Raw genomic sequence first — 25,824 nt, 5'->3', positions numbered from 1 at the left:
CTATACTCAATTAATGGTGATCCCAGCTGCCTCAGGGATGTTATTAGGACTTCTGGGTGCACGCTGATGGTTCTCTCCAAGGCAGCAGTTGGAGTGAGCCTCAGTTTCTTAAAATAGATTGTGGGACAATATCTTGTAGGTCTTGGGAAAGTCTGAGAAGCATTAACAAGCATGGATTTATCTGGATGCTGCCTGCCAAGTGGGTGTGTGAGTAGTACCAAGCTGTAGTACTGCCACAGTACCCTGTTCTCCTCTGGTGCTCTGTGACACTGTGTGAAAGGAACACAAGGTTGGTTGTCTGTTCAAGAGAAGCTGGTAGCTTGGATAGCTTCTATAGGATTGTGCTGAAATCCTGCTGGAAAATAGGCTCTGGATTCCTGCAGTGCTAGCTACAACAGGTAGATAAATTAAGTATTAGAACTTTCCCTTCCCAGCACCTGAATGTTTGAACCTCTATTTACTGGAAGCATTGGGCAGCTTAGGCTGCTATAACCTGAAGCTGCTAAGAAGGTACATTTCCAGTTCACACTATGTGGTGGTGATGCAGCCAGATACTCCCAGTTTGTGCCAGGTGAATATAATTCTCTCCAATTTTGCAGAAAAGAAACATCAATAATGGATTGAAAACCAGGAGTATTTTTAATGTATTTTTGAACTATACTTAGCATACATAATTTGTTTTGTGTATTTTACACATTTACAGTGCATTATGGCTTTTATATTGTACTTAATGCAGTGAACCTTACTACAGCACTCTTTGAACTGTTGGGGGATGCTGCTGTTTGCATAAGAACCAGCAAGTCACAGTTATCGCTCAGTCTAACTTCCATTCTGGATTTTTAAATCCAAGTTTATATGGAATATTCAATATTAAAAGATAAATGTGATATCACAGTTTCTTTCAGCAGACAAAGCCACTGATAGACTGGTGAAGGGTTCTGCTCAGGATGAAACACAAGCCTGGCCGTAAAGGTTTTCTTTTAGAGATTTTTGCTTTTCCCTTTATAACTTGTGATCTATATAATTTTATAAGTATAATAAGCCCTAGAGGAGCTTTAGCTATTTCCTTAGCCCATACTACATGTAGCATCTGCAGCTCTTGTCCCAGGCTGAGCAATTATTTTAGTAATCTTCTGGCTTCTCTGTTTATCCTCCCTTCTTGGCTTCTGCAGTTAGCCTGGCATGACCAAATATGTTTAAAATAACCTCTTGCCATTTGACCTTTTCCTTCAGGACTTCTTGACGGATTTGGTGATGTCTGAGGTAGATCGTTGTGGGGAGCATGATGTCTTGATCTTCAGGGAGAACACACTTGCTACCAAAGCTATTGAGGAATACCTGAAGTTGGTAGGGCAGAAGTATCTTCATGATGCACTAGGTAAGAAGGTGCCTGTCACCTCTGTGCATTGCAGTGGCTAACCCTGAACTGTCTGCAACATGACCGAAGCCTTGTGCATCTAGGAATGCGGGGTGGGAAGAAACTGCCTCAGCACTCAGCCAGGTGTTTAGCATCCATATGGCAAAATACATGCTGTCTTACTCTTGATGCCCTTCCTACACACAGGAAGGTACTCTTTGGTGCCTGCAGAAGTAGTATTCAAGGCAAGGCAAACTGGATTTGATACAGCTGAGTCTCACTTAATTGCTGTATCCCCATGTTATGTTTTTCTGGGTAACTTTCTTTTATGTCTCTAGTTGCGATGAAGTGCTGTAATACTGCAGTTTATTTGTGGGCAGTGGTGATTGTTCCATCTGATATATGAACAAGCTTAAAAAACAGATTTTTGACACATAGTTTAACAGCAGAAATTGAGACAAATACCTAGTGTTGTGGTGTCAGGAGTGAGTCTGGTGTTATGTGCAATGCAGTTAGGTGAAGATTTCAGAAAGGGTTATGAATGTGAAGCATATATTTCACTAATCCACACAATCTTTGTTACCCATGATTGCACAATAAGCCACCCATCCCCCTGTTGTTTTTTTGGATGAAGAAAGCTTTGGAAATTGATACAAGGAAAACACGATCAGGCCAAAGCCAAGTCCCACGCCACATCCTTTCACAAAAAGAAAAAAAAAAAGGCAGCTTGCTTTCCCAGCAGTCTTGCTTGTCCTCAGCAATCCCAGACACTGGCAAGTCATCAAGGAGATAGTTGGCTAAATTAGTGCTCCAGGGGTCAGGATAGTGAAGTCTGTGATTATGCTCATTTTGGCCATTTCTTAAGTGTAATGAGCCTCTTCTGGTTGTCTTATTCTCATGGGTGGAACCACTGAGCATAAGTCACAGTCCTGGGCTCTCACCTGGTGTGGAGAAATGAGCAGCATATTACTTTGTGCTATGCTTTGCAGCAGACTGAACCATCAGCTGTGGGACCAGTATATTACATTTGACTGCAAGCCCCTTAATGTGCAGTAATTACATAAAAATATTTTAAAACTAATGACTTCTAATATATATCATTTAGTGCTGAGTGATAAAACTGTAAATCATAGACATGAGAGATGGAAAATCCCCCTAAGGTCATCCAGCTGTCTGTAGCTCAGGGCAAGGTTGCTTATGACAATATACATCTAATTCATTGTCAGGTTTTAAATGTCATTTTGCTCAGATGCTGTGTGCTTTGAAAGGATTAACATTACGCTTGGTGTTAGCTATTTAATACATCTGTAAGTACATCTTAGTATGTGATGAAGCCTGGATCTTGTAGACCAGAAAGATTAAGTTTCAAATATGTTAACGGAAAAAAAATTATTCAGTAAAGAGCAGTTAAAGCAGAATTGGCTCAATAGAAGTGAGAGTTTTGCAAATAAATCTTCTAGATACTCTCAGCAGAAATTTTTTTTGGACCCCACCAAAAAAAAGAAAAGCTTAAGAAGATGTGCTGCCTGCTTTGCTTGCAAGAACACTGCTGACTTGAGATTTGGGGAGGGGGTTGGGAGGTGTTTAAGGGTTTTTATGAAAACAAAGACAAAAAACCCTTTTGCACAAACAAGCCTTGTGGTGTTAGCTCAGAGCCAGCAAGATCGTCTGAGGAGATGAACTTAAAAGACATTGAATCATTAAGAGAATGAATAGTTTTTCTTAGTGAACAACAGTTTAAAAAATCACTCGGTGTGCTAATATGTAAGAGAAAAACCAGTATGTCAAAGGAAACTTCATCTGGTTTTATGTATGTCTGTTTTATGTTTCTGTTCTGATGCTGTAAGAAAAGGATAACAGAAATTCAAAGGATTTTGAAAGATGCAGGCTATAAAAATGTTGTAAGGTGTTAATAAGAGGTTGAGAAAATTAGATGTATCTACCTAGCACTTGAGTATTACTCTTATTCAACAGCAAGGTGACATTTTTAAAAAATTAAAGAAAATGTAAATTTAGAAATAATAAAAATAAATATCATTGTCAAGTGCATTTCCTGTGGAAATTATGAAGATGAATAGCACAGCGTTGTTTCTAAGACTGTGGATAATTTTATAGTTGGTAATACAATTTGAATACAAAGTCAAATCCTGTTCTTTAGGCTACAAGTGAAGTGTCTGCAGGGTTTGTAAGCAAAGCCATCCTGATACTGTATCTATATTTGAGGACAGCGAGGGCACAGGAGTCCAAACTCCCATGGGCACCAGCCATCTAAACTGGCACATCAAGTGCTCTGTTCTAAAAGACCTGGAAGGAGTTGTATCCCCAACATCTGGTGTCTGGAGGCTGTATTGCAGACATAGGGAACAGAAGAGGCAGTTGCCAAGGAAAGACATAAGTAGGATTTAAAGGTGTGTCAAGAAGGCTTTTCATGTAACTACCCTGGTTTGTCATCCTCTTCCCTTTGTCCAGGGGAATTTATCAAGGCTTTGTATGAATCAGATGAAAACTGTGAAGTGGATCCCAGCAAATGTTCATCCAGTGAATTAACAGATCATCAGAGCAACCTGAAAATGTGTTGTGAGCTGGCTTTCTGCAAGATTATCAATTCTTACTGGTGAGGCATCTTCCCTCCCCTTTTCCCCCATTAGGTCATTTGCTTAGAGGGTGCCCGTTCCTCCTCTGAAGACAAGAAAACAGCAGTACGGGAAATAGCATACAGCCATCTATCTTCTGAGACTGACTTAGTTTCCTTTCCTGACTGCCTTACTACGTGTGACACCATATTGCAGGTGGATCTTTTGCCCAAACTGAGGTATTCCAGTCCAACACACCGTACCTGTCAGGAGCATCTGCTGAAATACTCTGCCAAGGGAACACATACTGAGCTGTGACTCAATATGAAGGGAATAAAGTGAGAAGATAACAGCTTAGCTTGAACTTGGAATAAAAAGTTGAAAGTTTTGATGTGTATAAAAACCTTTTAGACCATTTAAATCTGTAGAATTGAACAGGAAATCACAGGGAGGAAATGTTGGCAGAGAGATTTCTATTAATCTGTGTTTCTGAGTAGCAGTGAAAGAAGGGCCTTTCTGCTTCAGAATGAAGCACATGCGAAATATTGGGAGAGATTTTGACAAGCAAAACAAGAAATTCAGTTAGAGAGACGACTTCAGTTCAGTGTGTTTTTAATGTTCTCACACCCTGTTTGCTCCATGGTAGCAATGGATAAGTTCTTAACTTGCAAATCAGTGTGTCTGAAAATGGCTTCACTTAACATATATGAGCAAGGCATGCTTTAAAGAGTACTTAAGTACTATCGGATTAAATGGGAATCTAAGAATAGATGCCTAATGACATTTCCTACCCCACAGAGAGAAGGTGGGGGGGAAGATAGGGAACAGCTCACAGATAATTATTGCAGGTGATTGGTCAGCAGTTCAAATTTTTGCATCTCATTGCCCATGCAATTTTATTTCCTGGTTTATTGTTTTCTAGTGTGTTTCCTCGTGAGCTGAAGGAGGTATTTGCATCTTGGAAGCAGCAGTGCCTGAGCAGGGGCAAGCAGGACATCAGTGAACGCCTGATCAGTGCCTCTCTCTTCCTTCGCTTCCTGTGCCCCGCTATTATGTCCCCCAGCCTTTTCAGCCTCATGCAGGAGTATCCTGATGACCGGACATCTCGCACACTCACACTTATTGCTAAAGTCATTCAGAATCTTGCCAACTTTGCTAAGTAAGTGGTGGCAGTAAAACTGAAATCTGTGCCTCTAGGGGTGCAAGTCCCTGCAGGTTACTATGGAGCAAGAAAAGCCCTGCTTGGTAGTCATGTTTGCAGGCAGCTGATTCTCTGGCAAACTGAAGTCAGCTTTAGAGAAGGAGGAAACTTCTCACTTATATGTGATCACTGTTCCCCTTGAGACACCTCAGTGTTGAGCTAGATAAATTCTCCTTTTCACATGCAGATTTGAGCTGTGTTGAATTCAGTAAAGGGGACACAGTATAAGACCAGGAAGAGTCATGCATTGGCATGTCAGTGTGTATGCTATTTCAAAAGAAAAAAAAGCCTGTTCCCACCAAGGATCACGATTTTCCTCCTTTCTTCCTCCAAAATTCCTATCTGAATGATACAAAGGGGATGGCATTTCTCTTAAAGGGGAAGAGATGCAGAAAAGGGAGAAGAGAGAGGGTGAGAGGGAGGGGGGGAGGGATGTGTTGAGTCCTTGATCATAGTATGAACACTGAATTATTAGTATTTAAGTAAGTCAAAGAAAGCAGTGAAACTCTTAAATTGTCCTGTTTGGGTTTTTTTTTGTTGTTGTTGTTTTTGTCTCCCAGCACAAATCTTTGGAAATGCAGGTTTAAAGTTAAGCATTAAAGTAATTGACTGTAAGAACTTCTACTCTGTATTTGGTGTTTAGATTATTGACTGGGGTTTGCCCCCATCCCGTTTTCTTGCAGGTTTGGTAATAAGGAAGAATATATGGCCTTTATGAATGACTTTTTGGAACATGAGTGGGGAGGAATGAAGCGTTTTCTCCTGGAGATCTCTAATCCAGATACCATCTCAAACATGCCTGGATTTGAGGGCTACATCGACCTGGGCAGAGAGCTCTCAGTTTTGCATTCCCTCCTATGGGAAGTTGTGTCCCAGCTTGATAAGGTAAAGCAGGCTGGAGGCCCAGGAGGGTGAATCTGGCAATTGTATCGTAGCAACAGTAAACACTAGGAAACATCAAGGGAGCAGCTGAAACCTGCTTTTGGGAGAATTGCTTTTGAGAGGAATGTTTGACAGTGGTATTTCACAATTGTTCTTTCCATGATTTCAGATCTGGGCGTGTGAAGTGGTTGGGCTTCAGCAGTAAGTGCAGTTTGCAGCACCTTAAGGAAGGTTGGGTGTCCAGTGTGGAGAGGGCAGCACTTAAAAGTAGATCTGGAATTCACTAAGCAGCCAGTCCTTTCTCATAAGTGAGCTGGAAAAAAGGGAGGGTGTTTAGACAGAAAATGAAAATATTGCAGTGCCCTTTTTGATGCTAATGGAGGTGCTTTGCTGCACACTAGACACTACTTTGCCCAGCTCTGATGGAGTAATGTGTTGGCCAGGCAGACTGTTTTCATGAAAGACCTGATTCAAAGTCTACTGTGATGTTCTCATTTCTGTAGTCTTCAGATTAGCTTTTATTATACAAGAGGATGTCATGTAAAAACCTGGATCTACTCTCAGTTTCATCCTGTAACAAAAGCAAGATGCTTTCTGTCATTGTGCTGGGGTCATATACATTGTCCAGATTCTGTTCTGCTGATTGCAGTAGATACCACCAACAATAAACATTGCTTCCATTTAGCTATAGAAGGAGAAATGGCAGTCGTTTGTTCTTCCTTAACTTTGCAGGATTCAAAACCATTAAAACCTTAGATAGCAAAGGTAGTTGATAAGACCCAGAAAATCTGAGCTGTGAGTCATTATTTTTTACAAGTGCTTGGAACTGTTCCATTTTCACCTTTTAGAGGTTGCATTATTTTGTCCATATTCCATTTATGTTATTCTTTCTTTTGAAACTGGAGAGGTGAGGTGAATGGCAATGTACTCTTAATATTTTTATTGCATTAAGGTTTGCCAGCAGTTATTTGTTGGGTATCTATTTTCTCACAGTACATCATTTAAGACAGAAAACAAAAAAAAAGTGAGTTTTTTGCATCAGAGTAAATTGAAATGTCCTTGACTCAAAAAGGCAATATATATTAACCTTAGTTAATCTTAGTTTGATAACAATTTATGTTCTTGTTTTTCCATTTCCCTCCTACATACACACAGTGTATATTCATAATGTCGTAGGCAGCAAAGTCAGCTGTAAAGACAGTTCAGCAGCCTTAGGAAAACAAGCAAAGTGAGCACTCAAAAGACCAGATCATCCCCCGTTTTCTACAAAGTGGGGTAAACCCACAGTGCAGGGCATACTGCCATCTCCCTCTAAGCTGCTCAGGCATTAGGTGAAGACAAACCCAGCTCCAGTCTTTAGAACTGCAAATGGATCTTCAGACTTGGTGTTACTTACTGTGAGCTGCTCTCTGAATGCAACAGTCCTAAATGTCTTGGGCTGCAAAAAGATGGAGGAGCCAGGCCTGGATAAACTGTCAAAGCAGATCTGCTTTGCCCTTTCTTGTAGATCAGATGCATGGATCTATCCTAACAGTCCTTTGGGAGCTGGTATAGTGGTTTGCTAAAAAGAGAATTGAGGGGTAAAGTTACATGCAATACTGCTTTACTGTAGGTAATGACTGGGAAATGATGAGAGAAGTCACCTCAGAGATTTTAATAGACACAGAAGAAGTGCTATGTGAAAGTGTTGCAAAGAGACCTTTCTTTGGAGCCAAACTATCTGAATACCAGCTTACAGGAAAAATAAGGATATCTTTGAAAAGAATATTGTCTTTGTAGCAGAGCTTTGCTTTTTTCTAAATCTCCAGCACTTTTCCCTTGTTCCTGCAGTCCCAAGAGCCTGAAGATGCCCTGTAGATGAAATAACCAGCAGTGACCCAAAGAGGGGAGAAAGATACAGAGCCTGAATGAGCAGACTTCCTTGCTGGAAGGTCAGCTGCTCCTATCCTAGGCCTGGCCAACACTGAGCTAACATGTAATCGAACCAGAAGCTACACATATAATCCCAGGCTGATATGATAATGTTGGGATGAGGAACATTGATGTTTTCATGCAGTTATTTTTCACTTTTAGGTAGGAAGAATGCCTTAATTGTTGATAACAGGGTGCTACTGAAGGTGGCATCAGTGTAGGATGCCAAAAGCAAAAAGCTTACAAAATGAAAACTTTTCCTTTCTCTCCATCTCCCTCAACCCTCGCAATTCTCTCATGATCCACCTGAATGCCGCATCCCTTTGTCTGTTGGCATGCATTTCCTTTACCACATGACATCCTTTGCCTGGAAAGCCCCCCAACTAGCTCAATGTGTAGTCTTTGAATGCACTTTAATGAATAGATACCATAGTTTTCACTTTGATCTCACCCATCCTGGACTTAATTTGCTTTGCATGATAGTTTTGCATTGGAATGGCAATAGTTTTGTTTTATTGAGCATGATTTTTATTTTTGGGGGTCAATCCTAATTTCTGTTCTATTTCCTTTTCTTTCCTCAATGTCTGCTGCACCCCGTTTCGTCTCCTCCATCCATCTCGTCGCCGTGGTTACGCTGCTCCGTAACACTGCATTACGGTCCTGCCACACCCGCACACAACCACCCACCCTCCTTCCTTCCACCTCCACCCCTCCGCCTCTGTGCATCGTTATCAAAAACTGGCGGATGTCGCGGTGCTTGTTGTCCAATTAGGGTGAAAATTCCTTCCTACAGGCGACCGTGGCAAAACTGGGACCTCTTCCTCGTATTCTTGCTGATATCACCAAATCAATGACCAACCCTACGCCAATACAGCAGCAGCTGAGGCGTTTCACTGAGCACAGCTCTAGTCCAAATGTCAGTGGCAGTCTCTCCTCAGGGCTTCAGAAGATATTTGAGGACCCCACTGATGGGTATGTAACATCCAGAGCTCAAGGGAAGATGTGGGATAAGGGGGTTGTTAAGCCTGTTAAGGGTTGAGTGCTTCATCAGCTGAGCTGTCTGCCCAGGCCAGCTGTGGGAAAGGGGAGCTTGGGCCTCTGTCACAGGGAATACACAGTCCCAGTAAGAGTAACAAAAGGTGGCACTAGAGACCTGAGGCTTTTCGCTTACTCAGGACTCAAACATGTCTGTGGGTGTCAATGACTTCAGCTGCTAAAACACAGTTTTGCAATTTACTGCTAGTCTTAGTGTCCGGATGCATAGTCAGCCGCAGTCTTTCCTTCTGGTGATCAGACCACTTATTTACTGCTAATAAAAAACATGGGCTGTAGGTGGAACTTGTTATGAGGCGAACAGCAAAAGTAGTCCCTCCTCTGTTCAGTGCAGTATTCTGCATACTGTAATAGCTGTTCATCCGAAGCAAAAAGCTGTGACATGACAGAACTACTAAAGAGCTTTGATACTGTGGTCTTAGAGTAGTTTCTGTCTGAGATATGAGGGCTAGTTTTGTCAGGTATAAGAGCCAGTTTTGTTACATGGAAATGTCTGCCTTCTGAGCTTACATCTAGGTCTGCAGGTACCTGCACGCAACTCCTGTTGAATTTTCAGACCCCAGCAATACATAATGCTGGTAAAGGGTTAAATGCGATCTGAACTGCTCTGAAGTCTTGCTGAAGACAGAAGTGTCTAAGGGGGGAGGATTTGATGGGAATGGTTTGCATTTCACCTGTAAAAAAAATGAAGATGAAGCACTTCTTGAATCAAATGTAATTCTCAAAGATAAGTGGTAATTAAGGAAGAGTGTGTTCTGACTTGAACACAAAGAGCTCATAAAAGGAAATCTGGTTCCTTGAAGTTTTCAGATGGGGGGGAGGTTAAATGAGGTGGAAAGACTTCTCTGGGACAGATCTTTAAGGGTCTTGTCTGCTTAAAAATTAACCAAATTCCATTCTGCTTCACAGTGACTTGCATAAGCTGAAGTCTCCAACCCAGGAAAATGTCGATGGATATTTTAGGGGCAAGACCTTACTGTTGGTTCAGCAGGCATCCACCCAGAGCATGACTTACTCAGATAAGGATGAAAGGGAAAGCATCTTGCCCAATGGACGTAGCATCTCTCTCATGGACCTCCAAGACCCTCACACGGCTCACACTGACCATGCTTCTGTTATGCACGATGTGCCTTTGCGCTTAGCTGGCAGCCAGCTCTCTGTCACACAGGTGGCAAACATCAAACAGCTGTGGGAAACTCAGAGCACACCCCAGAGTGCTCCCCAGGTGAGAAGGCCTCTGCACCCAGCTTTGAACCAACAGGGCAGCCTCCAGCCTCTGTCGTTCCAGAACCCAGTTTACCATCTCAACAACCCAACCCCACCAATGCCGAAGGCCTCTGTGGACTCCAGCTTGGAGAACCTGAGCACTGCCAGCTCCCAGAGCCGAAGCAACAGTGAAGACTTCAAACTTAGCGGACCCAGCAACAGCAGCATGGAGGACTTCACCAGGCGCAGCACGCAGAGCGAGGACTTCTCTCGGCGCCACACAGTCCCAGACAAACACGTCCCCATCGCACTGCCCCGCCAGAACAGCAGCAGCCAAGCACAGATCCGCAAAATGGACCAAGCCGGACTGGGTGCCAGGGCCAAAGCACCGCAGTCCTTGCCGCACAGTGCTTCCCTGCGGAGCACGGGCAGCATGTCAGCAGTGTCCGGGGCCATGGTGACTGAACCCATTCAGAATGGGAGCCGGTCCCGGCAGCAGTCCTCATCCTCTAGAGAGAGCCCTGTCCCAAAGGTGAGGGCAATTCAGAGGCAACAAACACAGCAGGTAAGGAAAGCCTTTTTCCATGTTCTTTCTGCTTTGATGTTTAGCCGATTGATGCATCAAGCTTCGAAGCTTTTGACCTTTGAGTTGAATTGAGTTGAATCAAGAGTACTGGCACTTTTAAGTCAGTGGCCAGTAGCAAGTGTGTGGAATAGTCATGCTTTGTTACTCTTACAAGCTTGGCAAGCCTAGCCTACCTGTTATTTTTGGATGCTTTTGTACTAAATATTAAAAAAAAAAATAAAGTTTTCCATTGCCTGCTGAAAGAAACAAAACTTGGAAATTTCCCTGAATAAAACAAATAGAAGAAGCTTTGTTCTAAATTGGAGCTAAAGGTGCCACGTGAGACTGCATTTGCCCTGTGGTGCTAATTTAAAAGGATAGTTACGTAAAACCAGAGAAATAAACAAAGAGAAAATATCATAAACTGCTGCCAAAATAATAAGTAAGTACAGTTATCTTAAGTGTGGAGAAATCTGTGTTTCACCATAATGCAACAATCTATTGCTGGTTCCCAAATAAGTACTTCTTTTGCATTAATCACCCCAAACTATGAATAACGCAAACACTTGCTGGAAAGCAGTGCTTATATGTACCAACTCCTGAAGCACTTTATCAGTTCTTCATGGGCAATTGTAAATCAAGATTTTCCTGTCAAAAAGCCAACATTCCTTTACCTTTAAAAAAAAAATTCCTGTTGTGAGTGTATGAAAATCTTTTCCTGAATTAGTTTACTGTTAAATAGAAAGTGCATGTTTAAATGCTTGGTATTACAGCAAAGGTAGAAAATGTCTCAGTCTGTAGGTCTAAGGGAAGGTGGTTGTTTTTAGGAATGTCATGTAAGTGCATTCAGACTTATCAGCTGGGCAAGGTGAGGCTCTTGAAGACGCCACCCATGCTGTTCCTCGGGGTTAAGTGTTTTCTTCCTGGTCACTGTGAGGGTAAACATGGTCATGTTTGATTAACCTAAGTACAGAAGGAAGTTTTTTAAGCTCCTGCTTTCCACAAGACCTTCTATGAAGGACACTAATCTGCAGACAGGCATGAGCAAGGACTTTCACTCCAGAAAATTGCAGCCCCTGTGGTTGGGACGGCACCATGCTGTTGGAGAAGGTATATCCGCAAGCAGTAGGAGGTTATGATCCTCCTTGCTGATGTAGCCCTGATGGCAAAACCTCTGGTGAAGACATGATTATGCAGGGGAAACACTTGTAACCTGAAGCTGGCAGAACTTAGTTGCCAGCCTGAGCTCCTCATCTGCCAAAGATTTTACTGGTATCACTGTTGGTGTAGCTTTCCTGGCGAAGTCCAGAATGTTACAGATGTAAGGAGGAGAATCTGGATGATGATGCCTGGGAACCCAGGGCTTCAAAATTACTTTGATACCTCAAGTTCATTAAAGTACAAGGAGAACAGATAACACTGAACCACAAAGCAAAGCTTATTATGCCAAGTTAGTAATACTGAAAAAAGTAATTGCACATTATTTGAAGTGCCTATGTTTGTGTCCTTTGGAGCCTGTGTTTTTGAGTATAGAGGGGTTGATAAGTAAAGTATTTTGAATACAACTAAGCCTAGTGTGGAGGTGGTAGGAGTTTTTTAGGCGAGTAACAAGGATAAATTTGAAGGATAAACTCCTTTGCATTTCTCAGGCATCCAGTGTAAACCTGTATTAAATGATCTGATGAGTCTGATTGTATGCTTCTGTGCAGTGTCCTAGCCAAAATCCTCAGGGAGCTGGTGTCATTCCTCAGGGCTTCTTGTGGGAAGTGTCTACACAAATTCACAAAGAAGGCTGTACATCGAAGGTGTTAGGATAAAGAGGGGAAAGTACAGGTGGCATGTCTCCAGTCTTTGTGCATACACCTTACTCGGTTGGCTCCTGCACTGTGTGTATGAACAAGAAGCACTCAGCTGTTTGCAAACCTCTGGCTCTGCTCATCTTAGATTGCTGCTTACCCAACTGCCTCCCAGTAAATCAGTTACCTTTGCTTGCTTAGCAACACAGTGACTCTCCTCTAGCTACTTTCTACATTCGGCTTTATAGATGCCTCTGACTACGACTGGCTTTAGGGCTGTCTTCTTCCTCTCTCTTACAGGCAATGTGCTTTCACTTATTTTTCCACTCTACTTTCCATACTAATTATTTCCACTGGATTCATTAGAGTACTTGCTCCTACTTTATTCAGATGAATCAATTTGTTCTTTACTTCCCCACACCCTTGAGAAATGTCTTGAAGTATACCAAATGGAGTGGCCAAAATTTTTTTGAGGCGAATTCTATTGCATCCTTTTAATTGCAAATTGTGTTGTGGAATTTTGTTCTTATTTTTAAAAGAAAAAGAAAAAAGTGGAGTTGGGCATGTTCTTTCTAGGCATGCTTTGTGGGCGTTATAATTATTAGACTCTGTTCTCTACAAGTCCCATTTGTTTCTGAATATAGAGCTAGGCCCTTTGTTTGCTGGGAGAGGTCACTTTTTGCCTTCCATTTCCATTTAGTAGGTAGGTGGGAATAGAAATGCCAGTGTGTTCCTCTGGAAGAGCGGCATAGAGGGGAATTAATACATTTTCCTAGCAGGCTTTTCTTTTTTTTGCCCTTTATTAGAGTATACCTCATAACCCATTAGCATGTGAAGTGCTTGCAATCCACTTGGTCTTCGTAGGCTCTCAGAATTTGGCTGCTGAAAATATTCTGTCCTACAGCTTGCAACGTAGTTTAGCAAGGTTTGCCACTGATCAGTCTGTTAGAAGGCTGGTGATGAAGGTTATAGTCACCCTTCTGCTATCTTAGTCCTCTGTAACTCCAGTGAACAATGACACTGTTCATCCATAGCTGTTCCTAATTCCTCCAGCAAATTCCCGGAGCCAAAGTATTTACCTTCAAGAATGGCCCATGGCAGGGCCACACACACTTCACAGTCTCCCTTGCTATGGCTGCCTGACAGCAAATACCGTAAAAAAAATCTAAGGAACTTTGCCAGGCTGTCACACTGCACTTGGAAGTGGCTATTAGCCTTTCTGCGCCGAAGGCTTCCTCCTAGAGAAAAGGTCTCTGCCAAATCTAGGGATTTTTGCCTGATTTCTACTCCTTTCCATTGCCTTTATACCCGTTCTTCCTGAGGATTCTTCCAGTGCTGGAGTCTTCATCGCTGCTCAGGATAGCTGAGCCATTGCAAACAGAGTCTCTGGCCAGAGCTGGCATAGAGTATACACAGCATGCACCAGCCCTGTCCTCATGAACACGAGAAACAAAAATTGAGGTTGACATGATCCCTTGCCTAGTCATGTAAAGAAGCTGTTACTCCCGTACAGAGCTCCTGAGACTTCAAATCCCTCTGCCAGGGAATGTTTCACTTTGGTATAATACTGAAATGCAGCAGTGAGCTGAAGAGCTGCTTGAGCACAAAAAGAAGCTATAGTTGGGGCGAGGGAAGTTGATCTTTCACATTTCTCAAAAAGTTAAGACAGTGTTGCTCTTTCAGGGATAATTATGCTAATTCCTGTGCTTATAAACTTGTCTTTGTCCATGAAAATTGCTTGGAATTTATAGCAAGCCATATTTTCCCCAGCCAGGCAGAGTGCCTTGTTTCTTTTCTTGGCTTGCTTTTTCACATTCCCTTAAAAAGGGTAGCCTCTGATGATGTTTTACAGTTCTAGTAAGCACTACTGGCCCTGACTTCCTTTCCCAGCCTTGTCTGGGTGTATATGCTACAACAGACCATCTAAATCTGATAGGCACTACAGTGATAATGTTACACCTCTTTGCCACTTTTAAGTACTGCTGTGCTGTCTCATATCCAAGTCATGCTCTATTGCCAAGCCTGGCTGAGAAAGCTGCTCCCAAGTCAAGCTCCTCTGTACTCCGAAGAAACCAATCTGGCTTACCTGAACAGGCTGCCAGTGAAGCTTTGTCACTCTGTTTTCTTTGTGAGAGAAATCACAGGTTGAGAAAGCTCTACTGAAAATCTGGCAGAGGGTGGGTGTGAACAGGATTTGGAAACAAGAACTTTTCCAGAGAGAAACTAACTTAGGCAGAAAAATTTCTAAAGTTCATTGGTTTTAGAGAGGCTCAAGTAAGTACTCCCAAAGTCAAGGGAGGATGCAGTATCTCTGCAGGAGAGATTTGGGGGATTCTTTGAGACTGACAGATTCGTGGTAATTTTTCTCCTCCAAATAAACTGTATTTTAGAGCTGATTTGAATGTGATTTCCCTGAAAAATGCTTACAGGTATCTCTGCTACAGGTTCAGTCACCTGTGGACTCTGCCACAATGTCACCAGTGGAAAGGACAGCTGCGTGGGTTCTCAATAATGGGCAGTACGAAGAAGTAGAGGAAGACACAGAGCAGAATCCAGATGAAGTCAAGCATGCTGAGAAGGTAGATTTTATTCTGTATGCAGCCAGCTCAAGGGCTGCCACTGAGTCCTGTGCACCTTACAGCTAAGTTCAGAATGGCTTTCAGGAGCTGCTGTGACAGTCATGCTTTCAAACACAGGTTGTATTGTCATAACTTCCTGCTGTACTTGCTGTCACACTTAACTGTAATACAGTATTCCATATAGTAGATTAGCCCACATACAGGCTGTAGCATGTCAAATGGGTGCAAACTGACACAGCTGAGAGTTTGTACGCTACAGGCTGGCATTTGGCACTTAAGCGCATTGTGAGTCACACCGCCTAAGTATATTAGATCCTGTTCAAGTTATTATTTTTTATGACAACACTATAGCTACAGCATACTGCCATTTTGCTATGCTTGCAAAGCACTTTAGTGATCTTTAAACTCCAATTAAAAAAAAATAATGATTGTTAACGCAACTGAGTATAGCTGAGGATATGCTAAGTGATTGTACAAAGCTATGTAAAATGCAATTCAGTCATCATCAGTAGTTGCATTAAAATTTTACGTTGGGCTTTGCCTGAGCCAAATGCCTGTCATCTAGGTAGTACAGTGTTTCTGGGCTACACAGAAACATCCATGATCTTTTCTTTTTTAAGCATATTTATATCCAGGAGTAGATACTATTTTTCCAAAGACAGTTACATCTATATGCTGCTATGGTGATGAAGTTTCATAAGAGGTTTGGTATTTTGAGAAGGCAGGAAGTGAGGAGGAGGACATTTGGTGGACAAGAAACAGGAACACATGATTGTTAGGAAAGGTAAATGAACCCAAAAAAAAGTGGAATATGTTGAGATCCACTGAACTATTGCAGAAGTGATTGTCCATACAGGCAGTAAGTAGAGCAACAAAACCTCAGCCAGGTAAACTCACAGGCTCTATTCTGTAGTGAATGATTTGCTCTCTCTTCACACATGGTTTCATGCCTTGATTAGGAACTGAAGAATGAGTTATTTGGGTCCTATACCAGCTTGTTTTGTAAATTTGGTCACCCCAGTTGAGCACTATTAGCTTCTGTCTGGGAACTGCATGAGTCTGGAGTCACTGGGTATGTTAGCGGTCAGGGCTGTGGAGCCATTTCAGAGCCCTTTGACCGCTTAAATTGTGCTACAGAATGACATCCTACAGTGTGTGAACAGCTTAATGCCTTCAGCGGGAGCCTGCATGCTCCTTGCCTGTGGTTACCCACAGTTGCTTGCTTATCATTTCCTTTACTTCTATCAATTTATTTTTCATGGAAAAAACACATCCTCTGAACAGCAGCAGCAGATTATAATGATGTGATCTTTTCCTTTTTTCCTCTGCATCTGATTCTTTCCTTCTTTCCATCTGCAGTATGAACAAGAGATAGCAAAGCTGAAGGAGCGCCTGAAGGTGTCAAGTCGACGGCTGGAGGAGTATGAGCGGCGCCTCCTGGTGCAAGAGCAGCAAATGCAGAAGCTACTGATGGAGTATAAGTCTAGGCTGGAAGACAGTGAGGAGAGACTGCGCAGGCAACAGGAGGAGAAGGACAGCCAGATGAAAAGTATCATCAGCAGGTGAGGCTTTGGGAAGTTTGGGACTGTGTGTGTCAAGCAGCTCCCCTGTGTCATGTGTTCTCATTGAGACTAAAGAAGGTAGTGGCATGGGCTTCTTAACATTTCTGGACTGATACCATCCTGTCTTACAGACGAGGAAACAGGGATGCATGTGTGGAAACTTGCCTCATTGCCAGGAGAATGAAGGAAAATATTTAGGAATTTTTAACCCTGGTCTCTGTTGTACTTAAACCAGGTCTTTTTGCTTTGTTTGGAATATGTACTCAAGGCAGACAACAGTTTCTTGAGAGTTGCATTTTTGGCACTGTCTGTTTTGAGAACAACAAGGTTAGGTGATTGGGAGTATCAGATGGATAGATAAGCTTTTCCATGTGCAGCAGAATTCTTTTCTTGCAGAGCCAGGACATTCAGAGAAGTCAGACCAATATGCCAGAGCACCTGAAACACTCTGGAATAGTATTAAACCATCCTAATGTGTACCTCTTTTTGCTCATCAGACTCATGGCAGTTGAAGAGGAGCTGAAGAAGGATCATGCAGAGATGCAAGCTGTCATTGATGCAAAGCAGAAAATTATTGATGCACAGGTAAGGAGCTCAGGATCTCAAAGAACCAAGTGTTCTGTTCATAGAACCCACTGTTCTCCCCTATCCTCCTGCCTCAGCATTGTTATCTAGCTCCGAAGCCGCTATTGGCCCATGGTGTTGCACATGGGACTTGCCGCCTTCTAGGAGAGAATTGGGTTTTTTAATTAGTGAAAACTTCACTGCGTGACATGAGGCTTTGAGACAGCCTGGCAACAAATCACAGGAGTGATCACTTCGCCAGAACATTTTCGACTTTGTGAGATCCCAACTGGGTAAAGGAATAATCGTGCATTGTGTGGACATCGTTCCACGTGTGGACCTGGGAACTCTGGAAAAGCTGCGCCTCATACCAGCATAGTTTAATTGCCATGTGCATGCATCTCAGCTATGCAAGCTAAAAGCATGGCTTTGAACGTTCAAGTCAAGAAAAGAGAATGCTTGCAATGGAGCATTGCCCTGTATAATGTCATATGTGGCATTTCACCCCATCTGACTGTCCCCTTCAGTCCTGGAGAAACGCCCACTTTGCCACAAACCTGCAGTGCTTGCCCCAGGCAACACAAGTTAGACGTGGAAAGTGGGGCCCAGGGGGCAATGCATGTTGGGTGTATTGTGTGGGATCATTTCAGCTTTTCTTCTGTGTCTGTGCTGATCCCAGAAAGCAAAGCTTGTACAACAGAACCTGAGACTGGTTTGATATCTGCCTGCCATGTTATGTTTGTGATAATTGCATTTGGAGGACATCTTTCCTGCTTCTCCGCTTTTCAGTAGTTCCAGCTGTAAACTTTCCTTAACACATGATCTTAAGAAGATGACCTGTTTCATGAATAACCCAAGCTATTTCAGGAGGTTGTTTCTGTACATAGAGAGGAGTGGGAAGAGGGAGCCTCAGTTGAACATTGTTAAAGATGGTACTGCCATATTAGAGTGTAGGCATTGGGAGCACAAAAAGGCATACCTGGCTGCGGTTTTTTCCTGTTGAATGGCCAACAATAATAGAAATGTTTGAGCTGTCCTGGAACTTTAAGGAATATATGAAGTAAAAGAAAGAAAAAGTTTGTCAAAGCCTCCTAACACTGGGAGCACGCTTATAGCAGATTTCTTTTTGATAATTTGAAAAGTTCTGGTTTTCCTGATACCTCTGCCCATATTCCCACAGTTCTTCAGAAGGACTGTTCATGAAAGCTGTGGTTTTGGGTCCATGCCATCTCATCTGAATAAATCACTTGTGTACAGAGACATGGCGCTTCTGCTACCTAGCCTTGCAGAATAAGAAGAAAGTCCTACTGGAATTATACCATGTAGAGTTCCTAGTTATTGCGAAAGATACTCTACCTGGAGACACTGGTGTAGTTACCCTTGCAAGATGCAGCTCAAGATTAAATCCTTTTTGTGAAGACTTGCACTCAAAATGCGAAGTGGGAGAGTGCAATGCTGGAGAATGAACAGGAATGCAGTCAGGCACTGTATTTTTTTATTAGTGGTGGGGGAACAGTACAGAAGCCTCCAGTCTGATCAGAGAGGGCCATTTTTTGGAGATAGGCACAGTCAGGGCATCTTGCTGTTACACTGATGGAATGGCAGCTCATCCAAAGAGCAGCCTGTTTTCTGAAGGAGGTGATGCCTTTCTCATCTGTCCCAAGAAGGTGAAAGGGGCGCTGAGCAAACTCAAAAAGTGATTTTTGGAGGGAAGGATTTGCAAGACTGTGGCTGAATAAGAAACTTGCTTTTGCCTTTGTTAGCCATCTATGCTAGTAGGCTCTCAGCATCAGTGTGAGGTTACGGACTAGTGGACCAGGCTGGTCGCTTTCTGTCACCAGCTGGCAGATGGGGCTGCTGCTGACTTGTGAAAGCTTCAAACCCTCAGGGCTGGAAAGGTGTGGTCCTTGATCACACTTGATCAAATGATGCAGCATTTATCACCTGCACTGGAAATTGTTGGGGAAAAAACAGTATCAAAACAGTAGAATTAATGATTCCTATTTTAATCTGGCACTTTTTTCTTCTGAAGTAGCTGTTGCCTACTTGGGCAAGCAAGGTCGTCAGCAAACCTTAACTGCTTCAGTGTCAGTCAGTACATGGGGGAAAGCTTAGTTGTCATTGCCCTGTCATGGGTTCCTGTGCAGAAGAGGAAACTGGTGAAAGAGTCAAACCAGACATACCAGAGGAGCCCAGCCGTTTGCTGGATTCTGTAGCAATCCCTCTAAGTCGCATTTGGAAGATTTTTCTTAGCCTGTGACTCATTTGGCAAAAGGATAGAGCAGCAGCTAGAAAATGAAAGGTCTTTTTCATGTGAGCTTTATGGAGTGGAGCAGGAACCCAGGTTATGACACCTGCTTTGAAGAGTTAAATGGCTGCTAGGAAACAGCAGTAACCCAGGCTTCTTGTGCTGAGTTACATCGACCCAAGATGCTTTTCAGGATCTGCTCTTTTGTCTTGTGGTCAGGTGCAGCACCCAATACTGCACAGATGCACAAGGACAGCCTTGTTCTCAGTGCTGTTCACACTGGCTCTGGGCAGCGCCTTGTGTGCACTGTGGTTCGTTCCAGAGGTTGGCTCTGGGCCTCCCTGACTGGGTAGGGGCTAAGTCTGTCTTGACTCTCTCCTTGGAGCAGCGGAGCTGCAAAGAGTACTAGCCCAGTTGCTATTGCAAGTGACATCTCCGCTGTGTTAAATTACAGGTCATAAATGGGGATGAGATAATTCAAACAGGCAAGTAAACCCAATCAGTTCTCTAGCTGAGCAGTACCCAGTCCTGGCCCAGTGCACTGACCTCCTACCCATTCCAGCTCCTCCCACTCCCTGTGCCCAATTCATGTGTGTTAGAGACATGTTAAATGTTTTTTTTTCGTTTGAGTGAGAAGCTCACACTTCTAACACTGATTTTCCAAGTGTAGATTTCCAGCTGTTTTGCAAACTGGCATAGTGAGAGCTCATCAGTGCCAGAAAATAACCAGCCTTTCATTTTTAACTCTTTGAAAAGCTATATTCTTTGGAAAGAAATTTTAATTTTAAATTATATATTCCAGGTGAAATGTAGTCTAAGGAGGAGGAGCTTTAACTTGCTGAAGAAAACATTTCTGCTAAAGTAGGATTTATTTCAGCACGGGAGGAAAGACTAATGCCTTTAACTCCTCCATTGTCTGTTCTCCTTGCTTATATTAATTGGATCAGGGAAGTGCTAGGGCAGGCTACAGCCTGCCTTGCTGTTTGTTGATTTCTCATGCCTCCTCCCCCATTTGCTCTGCTATACAGAGTTTGGCCTTTTTCAGGGCTGCGAAACAAGCAGTACTTAAATTCTGCTTTGTTTTTGCACCCTAACACTTAACCCTGTGGGGAAACCCGCTGAGAAAAGCAAACATTACCACACAGCTGATGTGCTGGATTCAAGATCTCAAGGGGCTGTTGTAGCACTTGGGTCTCCTGAGTAGTGTGTCTGAATTATCCCTCAATGTTTGTGCCTTCTGTGCATCATTTTTCCTACCATTTTGTTTTTCAATGGGCTGGACTGGGAAGAGTTCTGCAGGCAGCTTTTTTGGTTCCAGTAAATTAGACATTTTCCTTCTCAAATAGAAAAGCCATTCAGCTGATAGCAGTGAGAGCACACTTACCTTGTGCCAGCTCTGTTGCTGCTTTATATGGCTGGATTTTTTGTTGTTTTTTGTTTTGTTTTGTTTTTTTTTGAGGGAAGATGGAAATTGTCATTTCTAATTGTGCCACCAACTCTTTGGCTTGACCCCCAGTGCTTTATCTCACTGCGGATAATCTAGCTCTTGGTAGGCTGGGTTTTGTTGATGGGGCTTTTATTTTTTATCAATCTCGTGCATATCCTTCAGCTTTCTGCTGAAAGTGGAGGCTGGCACTTTCTCTGCAAGAAGAATCAAAACAGGCATGTGCAAACCCTGGATTCAGCGGAGCCCGGGAGCCCCTCTGAGCTGGAATGGGTCTAGGAGCAGTGTGTTCAGTGTTTGTTCTTTGTGTTCTGTCGATGGCATCTCCCCCTCCACCCACACTGCCCTCTTCCCCTTCACCTCAAATAACCCCTTAGTTTTAGCTTTTGGCTGCTTTTTCTCTATGTTGCTATTGCACCCTCATTCCTGCTGGTGACTGCAGGCTGCCATTACCTGCTTATTTTTATTTATTTCAAGCATACCATGAGTTTATTCTGAGCACACTCCATCCAAAACACAGAGACAATGGCTGTTAAATACCACTTGCACTTTCCTCTGCCAGATAAAACTCCGCCACTTTTATTTTCTGCTGCCTGTTTCTGTTTTTCTAACACATTTAAAAAAAAAGAATAATAAATTGGCTATTGTTGTTATTAACTCCAACACCCTCCATCCCCGCTCCCAGATGCTGCATTTCCATCTGCCTCAGTTGGAGGCTGTCTGGATAAAGCCCATGTGACCGGATCAATTCACCAATGTAACTGACTCACTCTCCCCTTCCATCGAGCAAAAAGGCCAGGAGGGCCTGTGGCACTGAGGAGCCACGTTACCCAAGAAAACAGAAAGAGGCAGACATCCCATCTTATCAGAGAATGTTAGACAAGCTGCCTCAGTCTAGAAATCATCTGAAGATGCTGTCACAGCCCCAGGTCCTGGAAGTTCCCCGTAAAGCAGGCTTGTGGGGCAAAGGAATTTCATTTGTGAAGGAGTTCTGACTTTGTGGGATGTTTGTTGCAGGAGAAGCGGATCATGTCCCTGGACTCTGCCAACACACGGCTGATGAGTGCCCTGACGCAGGTGAAGGAGCGCTACAGCATGCAAGTCCGCAATGGCATCTCCCCCACCAATCCCACCAAGCTTTCCATCACGGAGAATGGTGAATTCAAAAACAGCAGCTGCTAACTGGGCAGATGCTGCCAGCCATCTCCCCAGGAGAAGGGCAAGAGGGAGCAGACTCAAGAAACCTTCAAAGTAGCCCCCCTTCCCCTTACAGGTTTACATAATGCTGCTAAAAAAATGGAAAAGAGAAAGAACTCTGAAAGGTGGGCTTCAATTCCCCACTCAAGGCCAGGAGAACCGGGCTCCGGACAGCAAGTCCTTCCATATCACTGTGTAAATAGAGGGAGCTCTTGGGTCATGTACAGAAAATGCGATGTAATATACCAAAAGGAAGTGAATACTGTAGATTTTTTTAATTATTGCTATTTTTATTATTATTATTTTTCTCTGGTTGAAAGCACTGCAGTCCTTGGAGGAGGAAGAGGGGAGTGTGAGTGCATGTGTGTTGTGGGTGAGAGAGAGATGAGCAGTGGGTTACATTAGACAGCAGCTCTATATATCAGGCTGACTGATACAAGTACATGAGTGGAGTGAAATAGTGAAATGAATTCTGTAAGAAAACTCATTTGCTGGTTTTATTCCCCTCTTCTCTAGCTGTTCTTTACCTGAATGCAAACTCAATAGCAAACATTTTAGCAAGAAAATTGGCCCTTGCTGGATCCTGTACCTAATTTTGGTAGGACTCTGGCAGAAAATTGTCAGTCTTTTTGAACAAGGTAAAAACTCAGAGCAGCAAGCTTGTTTCCTTGCATTTGCACACAGTCAGGCTTCCCATCAGACAGAGGGAATCTGCAGTTTTTCAAGGTAGGATTCTTTTCTTTTACCCCAGATCTAATGCAGTTTTATATTTTCTGTTTTGAGAATTTATAGACCTGTAAATACTTCTTCTTAAATTTCTATCCAGTCCCCACTTTATGCACCACGCAGTGGCTCCCTGAATTCAGTCTCTGCGCTCCACCAGGAACAGTCAGGTTAGTGCTCTGAGGAAAGGGCTAACCAGCGGGTGCCCGTGCCCAGCAAAGTAGGCTTCCATATGCAAAATTTCCTGTTTTCCTAGAGGATTTCTGTGTTTTAACTCCTGTTCAGTTTCACTATTTCAGCTACAAGCTTAGCCAGTCTAGTTCCAGCGAAAGATTCTGCACATTGCATTAAAAGATCTTCCATTTACACTGACTTTTTCCTTTCTCTGGATACTTCAGAGGGGGTTTGGGGAAGTTCCGTACACGCCATTTTTTTCTTCAGAAGTTTTGACCAAGCTTTCATCCCCAGTTGCTTTCAGTTGTGTTTTACAGGCACATACTTCCAGGCTGTATGTGAATGCATATGTAATTACAAAGTGACCTTCTCATGGAAAATAATGACATTGCAGACTGTAAAAGATGAACAGTAAATGACACAGTATTGTCAATTCTCATGATTTCATCAAAGGCTACAATATTTAGTCTGAGAGGGTTTTTTTAAACCCCAGATTCTAGACTCAAGTAATAGGGTGTAAAGCTTCACTTTCACTCTTTGGTGTACATTTCTAGCCCCCAGGCTATCAAAGTAAACAAGGTAATTACAACAGCAATATACTAAGCGAGTATGATTGACCTTTCAAACAAATTAGAAACTGGAAGCATTGACTTCAAAACAAGAGAAAACCTTGAGAGGGCACCTCACAGGCTGCAACTAGGAGCAAATTCATGAGGTGGCTGGGGGAGGTACCTGGCTGAAACAGTATAGCTTGTGATGTGGAGAAGGTCAGAGCTGATGATCTGATTATCCTTTCTGGCCTTAGTTTCCAAATCTCTAAAATTGTACTACATTAAAAACATAGAAGTTTCTAAGCCTATTTCTTGACCTCCTGAAAGTGGCCCAGGTTGCCTTTAACATGAAGGATTGGCAATACTGAGAAACCCATATTCAGTGTCTGTTGTCAGGTTTGTTCTGTGGAAATGAATTAATCTCACTTCTGTGGGCAAATGCAGCTTGTGGCAGAGTATGTTATGTTAACTGTTCTGCCTGGTGATTGTGTTACAATATGTCAGTTAAACATCATCACACAAGTATGTTCCATTGCTAACTATGCATAAATACAGAGACCACGTCTTCTGCGTTGTTGGATGTATAAGAAAAATGTATACGTATGTGTCTCTCCTAGCAAAGTCTTCTAGAGAACACTTGTCTGCAGCGAGTTGGGATTTATATTTAATGCTTAGTTCTTTCAGATCAGAGCTTCTCTGGCTGTTCGAATGTGACTTGTACTACAGGCCGAGGAGCATCCCTGTCCCATCTTGGTTTATCATAGCCAAGTCAGCAATGTCTGATGCACCTGGGGTTGTGCTCTGCATTTGCTCAGTAGCAGTTACTTTTCCATACTTCCCAAACCATCTTCCAGCTCTGGGTCATTGCTGACCTCTGATATTTTCTTCCTCAAACTGTGCCTTTCGGTTCCTCCTCCTCTCTTTTGTCCTTCATGCACCCCAGCCATAGGGAGTCTATTGAGTTTGTATTAATCTGTCTCGTGAGTAGCTCTCTTTTACAAGAAACCTTTACAAACAAGCTTTGTGTTGAGCATTTTTGTGTGATCTTCATCTCCCCTTTGCTATATACTGTAATTACAGAGCTGCATTGCAGAAGAGTTATTCCCCAAGATAGCCTTTTCAGATGGGCACATGTATTGCTCGCTTATTACATAGTGTAAACAGCATAGGTGTTCTGCGACTGAGGCAGGAGAGCATGTGGTCATAGGAATACGTTGACTAGAACCAGGCAGAAGCAGATGTGTCATTCTGGTAGTGTGAGTCTAGCATTAATTTGGGAAGTGCATTTTGCCAGAGCTCCCTGGCTTTCTGGTAATCTATCAAAGACCACTGGCTGAGCTGCATGGTTTGATGCTGAAGACTCTGAGGTGTCCACTTTGGTTTCTGCAGAGAAATGCAATAGGAGCAACATTTCAGCTCTGATTTTTAGAGGGGAAATAACACCTACCCCAAGATTGATATGTTTTGGTGAGGTATGCAGTAATGTATCATTCTAGTGATGAACCTTCTCCAGTGTATTTCTTAAGCTTGCAGAATACTTGTAGGAAAAAGTTGCTATTCTAAAAGAGTCTGACCCATGAGTATTGTCCTCAGAGCTCGTTGCTAGGCTGGTTGTTTCTCTTCTTTTTCAGCTTCTACACTAAAGTGTATTCCTGTAACTCCCACTGTAGAGAAGTTGCCTGATGACCTAAAAGGGGGTGAAGGTTGCAGACTCACAGTACTGCAAGACTAAAATTGATTAGCTGCAGAACAAAACGCTGTGCTCCTGACTTCTGCAGGCAGCTGTCTCTCCTCATTTGTTACCAAGGAGCTTTCTAGAGAAATTTTAAGCCACCTCAAGCTGATAACATGTGAAAATGCCAGCTTCTGTTTTGTCTAGTCTGATAAAACCACGTGGCAGCCAAAAGGTCGATCTATTTTGAAGCAAGAGCCCTGACTGGGCCCAATCACTTTTGGTTTAAGACTAGTAGCCAGTGGGTTTCTGCAGCAAAGGCAGAAGTAGTAAATAGCATGAGGTCTCATGATGAGCATTATAGACATTAGGTTTTGGTTCATACTTTAAGCAGCTGCATCGGGCTGTGTCTAATGATGTTGCAAGGAACTGCTGCTCTCATTTGGGAACAGCTGTAGTACAGGAAAAATTTAATCGCCTGTAGGAGTAATACTCTTGTAGACTGAAACAAGAAACTCACCCATCCTGGCATCTCAGTCCTTGCTGGCCATGTTACTCAATGCTGT

The 25,824-nt window shown here is 42.9% G+C and overlaps 1 protein-coding gene across 15 annotated transcripts in view; it reads left to right on the top strand.

Moving 5' to 3' along the window:
* RASAL2 (RAS protein activator like 2) overlaps positions 1-22,398 on the top strand; it is a 180,789-nt gene extending 158,391 nt beyond the window's left edge. For 9 of the 15 annotated variants that reach the window (XM_057427027.1, XM_057427030.1, XM_057427020.1 and 6 more), the window contains 11 exons: positions 1,234-1,378; positions 3,827-3,971; positions 4,853-5,089; positions 5,815-6,016; positions 8,697-8,896; positions 9,887-10,748; positions 14,974-15,123; positions 16,483-16,685; positions 17,183-17,270; positions 19,952-19,982; positions 21,959-22,398. In XM_057427027.1, the coding sequence (XP_057283010.1) occupies positions 1,234-1,378; positions 3,827-3,971; positions 4,853-5,089; positions 5,815-6,016; positions 8,697-8,896; positions 9,887-10,748; positions 14,974-15,123; positions 16,483-16,685; positions 17,183-17,270; positions 19,952-19,982; positions 21,959-22,101 (2,406 nt within the window). In that variant the 3' untranslated portion in view covers positions 22,102-22,398. The remainder of the gene's footprint in view (positions 1-1,233; positions 1,379-3,826; positions 3,972-4,852; positions 5,090-5,814; positions 6,017-8,696; positions 8,897-9,886; positions 10,749-14,973; positions 15,124-16,482; positions 16,686-17,182; positions 17,271-19,951; positions 19,983-21,958) is intronic. The other 6 variants (XM_057427028.1, XM_057427026.1, XM_057427025.1 and 3 more) reach the window with 5 other exon arrangements.
* Positions 22,399-25,824: the final 3,426 nt, after the last annotated feature.

This window comes from Pezoporus wallicus, unplaced genomic scaffold (genome assembly GCF_028554395.1).
Source record: "Pezoporus wallicus isolate ANWC-B61680 ecotype Strahan unplaced genomic scaffold, APGP_CSIRO_Pwel_v1 scaffold_7107, whole genome shotgun sequence".
Lineage (NCBI taxonomy): Eukaryota > Metazoa > Chordata > Aves > Psittaciformes > Psittacidae > Pezoporus > Pezoporus wallicus.
This window is presented reverse-complemented; position numbering and strand designations above follow the sequence as displayed.